This window comes from Camponotus floridanus, unplaced genomic scaffold (genome assembly GCF_003227725.1).
Source record: "Camponotus floridanus strain SB8 unplaced genomic scaffold, Cflo_v7.5 scaffold18, whole genome shotgun sequence".
Taxonomy (NCBI): Eukaryota; Metazoa; Arthropoda; class Insecta; order Hymenoptera; family Formicidae; genus Camponotus; species Camponotus floridanus.
In genome coordinates this window covers 2836920-2849600 of record NW_020229303.1, presented here as the reverse complement: position 1 = coordinate 2849600, position 12681 = coordinate 2836920, and the positions used below count along the sequence as shown (strand labels likewise).

General features: G+C 29.6%; 1 protein-coding gene across 1 annotated transcript in view; it reads right to left on the bottom strand.

Annotated features, from left to right (window-relative positions):
* LOC105255775 overlaps positions 1-12681 on the bottom strand; it is a 51088-nt gene that overhangs the window by 4375 nt on the left and 34032 nt on the right. Inside the window, exons 5-6 of the mRNA XM_011265263.3 lie at positions 2217-3145; positions 248-1900 (exon numbers count right to left, since the gene is read on the bottom strand). Coding sequence (XP_011263565.1) covers positions 248-1900; positions 2217-3145 — 2582 coding nt within the window. The remainder of the gene's footprint in view (positions 1-247; positions 1901-2216; positions 3146-12681) is intronic.

The following is a 12681-nucleotide window of genomic DNA, read 5'->3' as shown; positions in this document are numbered from 1 at the left end:
TTTAAAAGATCGACGAAAGGACGTTTTATTTTAGTCGTCTTTTCGACATGACGAAAAGACATCTATAAGACATCTTTTTCGCCATGTCCAAAAGTCGACTTAGAAAAGACATCTTTTCGTCGTCTTTTAGTATTTTGTGCCCTGTGGGTGTATATATATATATATATATATAAATATATATATATATATATATATATATATATATATAAAGAAATGCAAATAATATATGAAGAAAAAGGAAATTTACCTGCCGCATGCCTTCCATTACGCGATTGTGTTCACGCACCCACATAGTGTGCATAACAGCCAATGCCGGTTGTTCCGAAGCGCGGCCATCACCGCCGATGAAGCAAAATCCCGATCGGGCTTTGCATTCCGGATGCGTCATGGATTGTGGTAGTAAGTCCTTACCGCGTCTCGAATTCGTCGTGATGTTCATGCGGCCGTTGAAACCGCGTAGGATATTACAAATACACGAGTTCTCGCCATAAACCACCGATGCATCTAAAAAACCAGTATTTTGGTTCACCTGCTCGCGTGGTCCCAAATGTTGCTGGCCTGGCAGCGATCTCATCGACGGGAAACACATGCGTGCGCCTGATGAAACATTTACAGTTGGATAGAAGTGATCACCCGGCGGCACTGGGATCGGGCTGCATTCGGGATGAACAGTACGTGGAGAATCACATGATCGACAGCTGGGAATCGATTCTTGAAAGCCTTTGTGTATGGGTGTCATTGTTAAATCGTGATCCAAAAACTGCGCAAATTGCATCACCATCAACGTGTAGCGATTGTGCAAATTCGAGATGTCAGGATGAATTACGGTGGAGATTACTCGGGGATTCGGTAGCGGTGCACCAGTAACAGAAGTACTTCTTGGTTTAGAAACACCATCCTCGTAAGCGGGTGGCAACAGACGAGCGAAGGTTGTCAATGATTTACCGAGACTAGGATTACGCAGGTTGTTGCAATGACCTGATAAAGTCCGATAAGGTGTAGTAGGGTCGCATGGAGAGTCATCAATGGGACACTGCACCTCCTCATGATTAGTCGGTTTGTGATGATTATTTAGAAAGCCGGAGATGTCAACGTTTTGCAACAAATCGGAAAATTCATTCGCGTTAGGAAATCCTAAAACGTTCTCCGTATTATCAAAGACTTGGCGCTTCTTGCGTTGAAGACCATGCACACCGTTCAGAATTTCATTTGTAGCCAATTCGTACATGATGGATGAATTGGCGAGTAGAAGAGCGTCTTTATTAGCTTTGGAAAAACTGGCCGCAGTTCCAGCAGCTGATTTCGGATCGACAACTCTCTGTTCCAGCCAAGCATTATATTCAAGTTGTTTACGCTCAATCAGTTTTTCCTCCGCTCTTTTCATCGCAGCAGCGAGTATTTCTGGACTAATCTCCGGCACGGATTGTGTCGGCTCATATGTGGTCGTACTTACATGAATTGAGTTGTGCTGCATTATAGGAAGTGACAATGGTTCTTCAATCCACGGTGCGATACTCAATGATTCATACTGTTCGCAATTGATCTTGCTGTTCAGATATGGATCCTGTCGGATAAATACTCTCGGCTGTATCTTGCGAATGTCCGTGTTTGCGCATAGAATGCCAGCAAGAGACACCTTCCTAATTTCGGTCAGTTGAGCAATTGTTAATCCTGATGGGGGAATGTCATTCTCATACCAAAAGCGATCGGAATTTCTTATGGTTACAAATTGTTTTTTAAGAAGACATTCAAACGTTGGGCCGACCGCAGCACCGGTGACTGGAGTTTCCAAGATTCCACCAACAATAAGATCCACGTCTTCTAAATTCATATAAATTCGACTCAGCAGCTGCACATGCTCCGATTGCATTACTTGCGCCAAATTCGTGAAATTTTCAATCTGTATTTGAAGTAAATTTTAAAACAGTTACTTCGATTTTTATAAAAATATAAATATTTGTTTAAAATTAATTTTTTTAAATTATATTTTCTGTCTTATTTATAGATTTATTGATGAAACATAATTAAATACGGATATACTAAATTTTATTAGATTTAAAGAGGACACATTTAGAGAAGATTTAGAGAAGATTAGTTAATTTTTCATCTGCGATTAATTAAAGATTTAAGCAAAAATTAAATATAAAATTAAATAGGAAAAAAAAAGATAATATAATTTATATAATAGCAAAATTTATTTTTGTCATCAAGCTTACTTTAATATTTTCTCCTAAACAGTCAGTCAAAAATTTGACATATCCAGATATTCCATGATCTCTCGCCGCGTGCACAGACCAAATGGCCGCATCTACCGCAGCTGCGAAACCAATACGATTGGCCGACGCGGTTACATGATCTTCAATGCTACCTTTTTTATCAGCACGCATCCAAGCAAGAGCACGCAGAGCTGTTAGAGCCACCGCGTGATATGTGCCTGCTTTGTTGGACGATGAGTAACCGGCATAAAAGCCATTCGCAAGCGGTCTAAGCTCAGGATCAACTAGTGCAGCTTCCCTTAATATCACCGGTATGTATTCGTTGAAGGTGACATGCTGCAGCTGCGCGACGACAATACGACGCGCCTCCAGAAATATTTTCGAGTCGTCCCAATGCACGTTCACCTTTGCTAGTTTTTCCGCTACGCGATTATGCTCGCGCAAGAAAACCTGATGCAGCAGATTGAGCGTATCTTGATCAGTTTGATTACATAATTCACAGGCACTCAGATCGACCTTGCCATCCTCGTACGTTCTCAACAAATGTAATTTATCATCGTTGACGCCATAGATACCAGAACCGTCCAAATACGCCGAAACGCCATTCATCTGTTCTCTAGTCTCAAATTGACAGCTGTATACCGTCAAACTCGGCACCGAGCGCCAATAGCGTTTGCAATCAAATTTCTCGTCGCGTATTTCGTAGCACTCCGGATGGCGCCGCTCGTTCATGCAACATGCATTTTCAAGACCCACGGAGTGCACTGTAGCAGCAATATCTTGTAATACCAACTCCGACCAAATCGCAGAGAGACTAGTCAAACCTTCGTGACTTTCTACTTTTGGAATGGAGGTCAAAACACTGGAGATGATATCGCTCGATGTAGGTAGACTATGGCTGCCGATAGATTGACGTGGTCTTGAGATGCCTAATACGAAAATGCAAACGAATTAAATTTATTATCATTTTCTGTGTTATTGTACAAATGCTTGGTGTTAAGTACATATGTGTCATACATATGTACATTGTTTTCTTGTTTGGAGAATTCATCATCAAAGTTTGTACAAGTATTTCTGAATTATCTTATATATATAAGATAATAAACTTTGACGATGAATTCTCCAAACAAGAAAACAATGTACACATATGTCCAGAAATGCATAATTTATGAATTATAATCGAAAGATTATATTCAACGCTTGAGCTTTGCAACTGTCCAGAGGTCTTTGAAAAGACCCGACAGTCCATGTGTGTGTGACTCAATGTATATATATATATATATATATATATATATATATATACATATATATATATATATATATATATATACATTGAGTCACACATACATAGACTGTCGCATCTTTTCAAAGACCTCAGGACAGTTGCAAAGCTATGTGTGTATATATATATATATACACATTATATATACAGAGTATGCACCAAAAATTTGAAAACGGTTGAATATTTTATAAACTATGCATTTAAAAAAAAATGTTTTAAATAAAAGTTGTAGGTTTTCAAAAATCTCTTACTAACGCCATGAGTTTGACCTTGGGTGACGTCATCAAACTCAGGACAAGGTCACATTGAATTTTTTAAACAAAACTCTATTTTTTATTGCATTCTCCCTATTCTTTATTGCATTTCTTATCTAGGAAACTTTTCAAAAAATTTGTATATCAAAAAACATTATAATTAATTATTTTTTCATTAAGTACTTTTCGAGTTTTTTAAGTACTTTTAAGTACTTTTCGTTATGAGGCTTGAAATAATTTCTTAATTTTGCATAAACTATAAAATATATATATATATATATATATATATATATATATATTTATATATATATATCATAAAATATTTACTGTTCAATCTCTTACCTCGATACTTTTAGGTAAAAAATAATGAAAGGATTCCATTGGTGTAAAAAAAATACATAATTATTTTTAAGAAAAAATAAATAACTATTAATTATTAATTACATATTTTTTTTCTTAAAAATAACTATGTATACATATTTGTATATCAAGCGTAACTGTGTCGCGACGACAAATACATAAAAAACTGATAAAAAATTGGACCCGAGCATTGAGAGTTACTGTTTTTGACGCAGCTCTACCAAGTAGCTTATTCGGAATTTTACGTCAAATTGACAAATAAACTTTCGATTAAAATATTTCAGAAACTAAAACCATAATTAAAAATGTAACGGCATTTTTCTATAATGTAAATACAAGCTTTCGATTGTGACCAGTTTGAATAAAATCGGTGCAGTCAATCCCGAGAAATGATAATCGCATGTCAGAATTGTGACATTTTTTTATTTTCCTTCAAAGCGATTTGGTCGCTCAAGCTGCGTTCATACCGCATATATGATTATTCGCTTTAGTGTGCAAAAATGCTTTAAAAGACAAAATCATTTATGTGTGTATACGTGTGAGAGATTAATTTATCGCATAACAATTTTCAAAAACCTCTTGAAGATCAAATCTAATCTATCTCGAAAGCGGTATCACAAAAATATAAAAACTGTGCCGTTAGATAAGACTTCTAAGGAGACTAATTTATCGTATTATAATATTCAATATACAATATACAATATTCAAAAACCACCACTTGGGAGTGAACTCTAATATTCAGAAAATGAAGTCTTGTAAAAATACGCGACTTACCCTTAGTAAAGATTTTAAAAATGCATTTATATTTTATACAGAAATAATATAAATTTTTACAAGAAGGTGGTAATATCTCTCTAGAAACAACCTTATAAAGGTAAAAAGAAATTCGTTAAGTACATAAAAACATATTTTTAAAAAATCTAACATATATTTTTTGCAGAAATAATATAAATTTTTACAAAAAGCAGTGAGATTTCCTAAAAAAACCTTATAAAGGTAAAAAAATACGCCAAGTACATAAAAGAAATAAAAAAATCTAAAAGAGTGATAAAAATAAAATATTTAAAAACCGATATGTGATCGATACTATTAGCCAAGTACAATAAATTATGTGATATTAATTCGTAATCAATACTAAATGAGTTAAGATTATTTTAATTCCTAAAGCATTTTTATATGATATATATAATTTAAAAAAGTTTTACACAAATTCTAAATCGCATAAATGATCTTCAGGTCGAAGTAAGATTGAAAACTTGGCGTGTCCCCCTCCCCTCCGCCCCGTCGTTTACATATCTTGAATAAAATAAAAAATTTGATTATACAATATACATATATACAATATATACAATATATATTTGTTAATCCTCTTATTTAGTAAGTACAATTTACATTTTTATAAAATAAGCTTTAGACTACGAATATGCAACAGACAGCCTATGGGCCAGAAACGACTTGCGAAGTTTTTCAATCCCGCTTACAACAATCAAACTTTATATATATAGTTGCAAAGAAAATAAAAAAACTCATAAAAAAAGAGATTTCACTTTGCCTAATCTCTATGTGGTTTCTAGATAAATACAGAGAAGACAAGATATATAAGTTCGAAATTTAGCTACGCGCGTGCGCAATCCATAATGTAATTTCAAATTTTTACATCAATTTTTTACATTGGGACCATCAAAAATCTTGCTTTTTCCTGTTTTAAATTATATGATTTAAGTAGGGGCATGCCAACTTTTCATATCTTACTTCGACCTGAAGGTCATTTATGCGATTTAGAATTTGTGTAAAACTTTTTTAAATTATGTACATCATATAAAAAATGCTTTAGGAATTAAAGTAATCTTAACTCATTTAGTATCGATTACGAATTAATATTACATAATTTATTGTATTTGGCTAATAGTATTGATCTCATATTGGTTTTTAAATATTTTATTTTTATCACTCTTTTAAATGTTTTCATTTTTTTTTATGTACGGTGGCGTTTTTTTACCTTTATAAGTTTTTTTTAGGGGTATATACCTATATACACATATATTTCAATTTTTTGTATTATTATTATTATTATTAGTATTATTATTATTTTCATAAACAATTTCATTTTTTCTTTTATATTTTTTTTAATTTAATAGATAATAATAGCATTATAGATAGAAATAATTTATAGATAGAAATTTATTTATAGATTTATAGAAATTCAATCAATAATTAAAATTATAATTAAAATCAAATTATTCGTTAAAAAAGAAAATATATAATATTTTTAAATTGTTATATAAAGTTAAATATTATTAAAAAGTATTAAAGGTATATAAGGTTATGAATATAAAGCGAATAACACACAAAATAATAAAATAATTAACTATCAAGAATTTTAAGAATTAAAATTCTTATAATCCAGATATCTAAATATATCTAGATATAGAATTATATCTAGATATAGAATTAGATATAGAAATTTCAGTTGTATAATAGGAAATATATTTTCCGAATATACAGGATGTAAATACGATTATATTATTAAATACGATTACATTATTTTTAAAATCAAGGATAATCAAGTATTTAAATCGAATTAAATAAGGTGTTCAAAATGATCACCTTCAGCACGAATGCAGGCCCTTATTCTTCTATCAAAGAAATTCCGAACTCTTTGAAAAACATTTGGATTCCTTCTTATTTTTTCAAATCCATGAATTATTTTTTGTATTAAATAAAAATAACAAATGTAAATTAAAAAATAAAAATTTTAAATTTAAAATAAAATTAAGAAAGATCAAGCGTAAATTACGATCTTTTTAACATAAAAGTGGTATAACTCGGAAACGACTTTTATTTCCGGATTTATGTTTATATAACTTTTTTTTTCTCTTTTTGGGTCTCGAATCACCTTTCGAAGTATTGCGGGCGATTTTTCGGACATCTTGTATAGCAACTTTCATCGCTTTGATTTGCATTACTTTTGTTTTTGTATTCTACGAGCAAAAGCAGTTTCTTCTTTAGATACTTCTATTGAAGAGATCATGACTCTCTTCTCGGAAGAATAAACGATATTAATATTTAAATACTAGTAATAAACGATATTAATATTTAAATACTAGTTACACAGAAGAAATAAAAGATTAAAGTAAAATAAGTTGAATAATTGTTATATCCGAACAATTTTATTTAAAAAATAAATTTTTCCAGTTTTTTTTTAAAACAATAAAGAAATAAAAGGAATCTTAGTGAAAAATAAAAGAGAAATTACTAGTGATGTAATCGGAGAAATGGATAATAATATGGAGATATGTAATAAATAATTTGGGAATAATAAAATATAATTGTTTTTCTTATGTGAGATATTTTGCTTTCGAGAATATTAAAATAAGAAATTAACAGCGCGCATTATCTCTATATTAAATTTACATAACTTTCAATAATAATGTCATAGATATATTATAAAAACCACAATCAAACCCTCGCATAAGAAGTCACACCAAATTTAGCCGCCAGGAAAAGCAATACAACAAACAATGCGTCACATTTCTTCTTAAGGATTTACGGGCTATTTGGATGGAATGAGACGCATTTTATTTATTGCTTTGTTTTTCTTGATGGCTAAAATCGATGAAGCTTCTTATGCGAGAGTTTTTGAAATATCATCGTATCATTCTGATTTTTGAAATATCGTATCATTCCGATATCACATAATATAATGATTTTCTGCTAATTGATTGTAACAAAATAGCCTGAAATAGCCCGAAATAGGAGCAAAACATCTTAATAAATATTTGCCTATACTTATATATAATTATTGGGAATTTTTTTATTTGTGCGCTATTTACTTCACGCTCAACTCTATTAGTCCGATTTTATTTATATACATGTTTGGAGTCTTGAAATATTTTACAAATAATTTATATTTGAGATGTATAACATAACATTTTAACCATAATATGTTATTTTACATCATCTATTATCATATATTTTTCTTAAATAAGTTATTAACTTTTTTATTTATTTTTTATTTATTTATTTTATTAATTTAAAAAGATTTTTTTATGATATAATTTTCAACAATAATTTTCTCAGAGAAAAGTGTGTATATAGAGAAGCCTTCATTTACTTACAGTACAATTGAACACGTTGACATTTTTTATCAATTTATTAACTTTTTATTTTATAAATGAATGACAAAGACAGTTCTATTGCGTATAGTTTTTTTACGCACAGTTCAATTGCGCACAATTCAATTGCACACAGTTTTTTTGCCCACAGTTCTTTTGTGCACAGTTTGTTTACGTACAATTTGTGGATAACTTCCGAAAAGCCCATACCTCCGATTGTTTCGTATAATATTTTGACGCACTGATTACAAATATGATAATGACAATTGGCGACAAGATCATCTTCAAAGTCAAAATAAAAGAAAAATGACTTATAAAAAAAACTCTATTACCAAAAAACTAGACACACAGGTTTGGATTGAATCTTGCTTTGAGTGGAAAATTGTAAACCCATGTGAAATCACTTCATATTAAAAAGAGTATGTGTGGAGGCAGTGGGTTTCGTCCTCCCCCCTCTTACGGAGGGGTTCCACTATTAATAAACTAGACACATAGATTCGGGTTGAAAGTTGCAAATCCATGTGGAGTGTGCAAAAAAACTGTGGGCAATCGAACTGTGCGCAAAGAACTGGATTTGTCATTCGTTATAAAATAAAAAGTTAATAAATTGATAAAAAATGTCAAGTCTTCTTAATTAGAAATCTACATACACGTTAGAATTGTACATACATGTGTGTGTATTTCAAATTATGCAAAATTGTGTATGGTGTGTAAATGTAACGTGTCCAATCGAACGGTGTGCAATATTGTATGTCTACACTGAAAAAAGAATTTAGTAGTAAACATTAGAATTTAATAACAATTACTAAATGATTTGGGCAAATAGTTCTAATTAAATGTGTGGTAACAATTACAAAAGAAATTAATTGAGTAAATAAAATATTTAGTTTAGACTATTTAAATTTAATTCATTCAATTACAAATTTGATTCGTTTAACAAAACTTTAATAACTGTAATCAAATTTTGGTAGCAGAAAATATTATATTTAATAAGTATTATCAGATATTTGATAATTTTAGCTAAATCATGATAACGAGAAATTAAAAAATTAAAATTAAAATTAATTAAAATCAAATTTTTTTTATTATTTTTTTATTTATAATTTATACTTGCATATTGCACTTTATATTTTCAATAGATAATGAACGGATTATTTTTGTTTATTTGCCGGACATTTACTTATCCGACTTATAAAATCAATTTAATATCTGAAACTCTTGTATTGAGAAATCAGAAATTAAATTGAACAATATATTTTTAATCTTATTTGTTACTCTTTGCAAACTTTATATAATTCTCATAACTAAACTTAAATACGAGAAAGATAGCGCATTTCACGTCGCATGGCGATGGATGAACAAACTAACATATCCTTGCGTGCAAACTTTATATGACTATCTTACCAAAACTTGTTAATAATTACCAATTATTTTATCATGTTGACCTAACTAAATCATTTAATAATAGTTATCAAATATCTAATAATCTTAAATTGAATGATTTAGTAATATTTACAACAATTTAATACATATTTAATAACAATCATCAAAGATTTTATGATAAGTATTAAATATTTAATAATTATTACTAAATTGTTTAATTGATTCAATTGCAAATAAAATTTGTTTGCAACTAGACCAATTGAAGATTTAGTAATTATTATAAAATATGGTAATATTTATCAAATATTCAATTAAAATTCACTAAATAGGGGTAAACAGTACAGTTATTAGCCACTCTACAATGATTGGCCACATTTTAAAAAATTAAAGATTAAAAGAAAACACTATTAAAATGTATTTAATTACAAATAAAAAAATATTTAATACATTTTTCTGCTTCAAATACAATTAATATTTAATTATTTTCTATATATTACAATTTATATAAATAATGATTAAAATGACTTTGGTAATATACTTGAAAATTGTCGCCATTCAATCAAAAAACCGTAAGAGTGGAACCAACAATTTGCAAACTTTTAATGTTTTTATGACATATAATTTTTGTTTTTCTGATAGACATGCATTAATAAAGTTTAAATTTTGTAAAAAAAATTCATATCGGTGAAAATAACATACATATTTTAAAAATTATATTATGCCAACGACTAACATACGATTGACGTTTTACAACAGTAATTGACCATTCGGCCAATTATTGTTTTGTGGTTATGGAAACTATGTGACAGTTATTGGCCTCTTACATCGAGTGACAGATAGGACAGTAAGTTATATTTGTTATTACTAAAAAGATATATTTTTCAGCTGTAATCATATTAGAAAAGAAAAAACTTGCTGAAAAATTAAAAGAACAAAAAAAATTAGCAAGATTACAAAAACAACAGGAAAAAAAAATGATGTTACAAAAAGTTAAAAAAGAAAAAATTGACAATAAAGAAAATACTGATGAAAAACCAAAAAGAACAAGGAAAAAGAAAGATCAGGCAATTTTAAAACTAAAAATTTTGAAAAATTAAATATTTCCAAAAAAATTCGTCTAGTTAAAAATAATACTTGTTAAATAAAATTTGTTTCTCTTGTTTATATTATAATTAATATATAATAATTAATATACAATTAATAATAATGTTTATCTCTTATGTTAAATATGTAATAAAATATATATTGATTTAATAATTTTAGTTTTTTGATGCCAAATAATTTCTTTGTCACTGTTTAATTATGTACTCATTCTTGCATGAATAGAGACCAATCACTGTCAAACTGTTAGACAATAACTGTGTTAATATGGCCAATGACTATCTTTTTTGACAGAATAAGTATTTTTTTACATAATTTTTATTAATTCCTAAATTTTTATGATGGATTTTATTTTATTATGAATCATTATTATTTTTTACAACTATTAGTAGTAATTTTTTTTTCTAAATTATTAAATTTAGGTTAATAATTCAATTTTTGTTTTGCGCTCTTGCTTAAGTGGCCAATCACTATACTGTTTACCCCTATATTTGATAATTATTACCAATCAGTTTTTTCAGTGTAATAGCACAATGTGCAATTGCAATGTGTCCAATTGTACTGTGCGCCAATGAGCCATTCCCTGTACATATACACATACAGAGTTCATCTCATCTACAATCAACAACAAAAAGAAATCAAATTTTAACATAAAAATTTCCTACATAATCAATAATTACAACTTTAAAAAATTACGATTTTTTTTAAATAAAAATTCTGTTAATTCGTAGTTACATAAAATTAATTTATAATTACATAAAATTAATAATGTTTCGTGTTTTGTATGCAAGCGCGAGCAATGATTTCATGTAAATGCTACCGATGAGAAGGCGGCTCTTGTGGGGTCTCGAAAAGTACAATGTATGTCAAAATTCTGTGTCATGGTTACGCACAGGCGTCGCTCTTTAATGATCATGTAGTAAGTGTTACACAGTGCCGCAGTTTCTTCCTACACAATCAACGCGGTTCTTTCAATCGTCTATGCGCGCAACTCAAAGACATTTCGTTCTTGTTAGAGGATCGACGGTGTAAAAAAGTTACATGTCTCCATTATTTTCATTAGCGAAAGATTTATCTATTTCACGAACGAACGTCAAAGGATATCTGCAAGAATTTGAAATAAATTGTTTTAATAAGTTGCACTTTTCTTACAGCAATTTGCACATGTTTATAAAGATACACACACGCGCATACACAAATTTTGAAATTTTTTTTTATATATCATCATGAGTCCGCCGTAATATTTTTGTACTTTTTACAAAATGTAAGAATACGTTGCAATACAAAATAGTTTATTGTAAATATAAAGTACAAGTGATTAATTTATTATTCTCGCGTAATCAAATAGAGATATAATAGCTGAATATTAATCGAAAATGTTTTTAATTTGCATTTAAGGTGGCCGTGATTCAACTTTATATATATATATATATATATATATATATATATATATATGTGTGTGTGTGTATGTGTGTGTGTGTGTGTGTGTGTGTGTGTGTGTGTGTGTGTGTATTATACGATTGATTCTTTGGAATATCCAAAATAATTTTTTTCTCCTAATACATGACAAGGCATATCTTTCCGGATGATTACTCTAGCATAAAAACGCAATGAAAATTTACAGAAAGACGTTCAATGACCATTGAGGTATTTTGCGGTCAGTGACGTTGAAAGGTACCATCTGGCAATCACTACTGAGAAGACCACAGTCACTTTCTTCGATCTCCTCACTTTTATATTTTCATTTGGATTCTTTTCCTGGAGATGGGCGCCAGTTGTGCTGCCTTTCTTTCTCTCTTTCTGCTAGAGTTAAATATTACTGAAAGATCTAATCCCGAATAATTCGAGAGTTTGGATTTAATTTCTTGCTTATAATTATCACAAAAATATATCGAAAGTTATCAGAGATCGAATTAATTGAAGTTAAAACAACTCATAATATTCTCTTCTGATAATATCGATTTTTACGT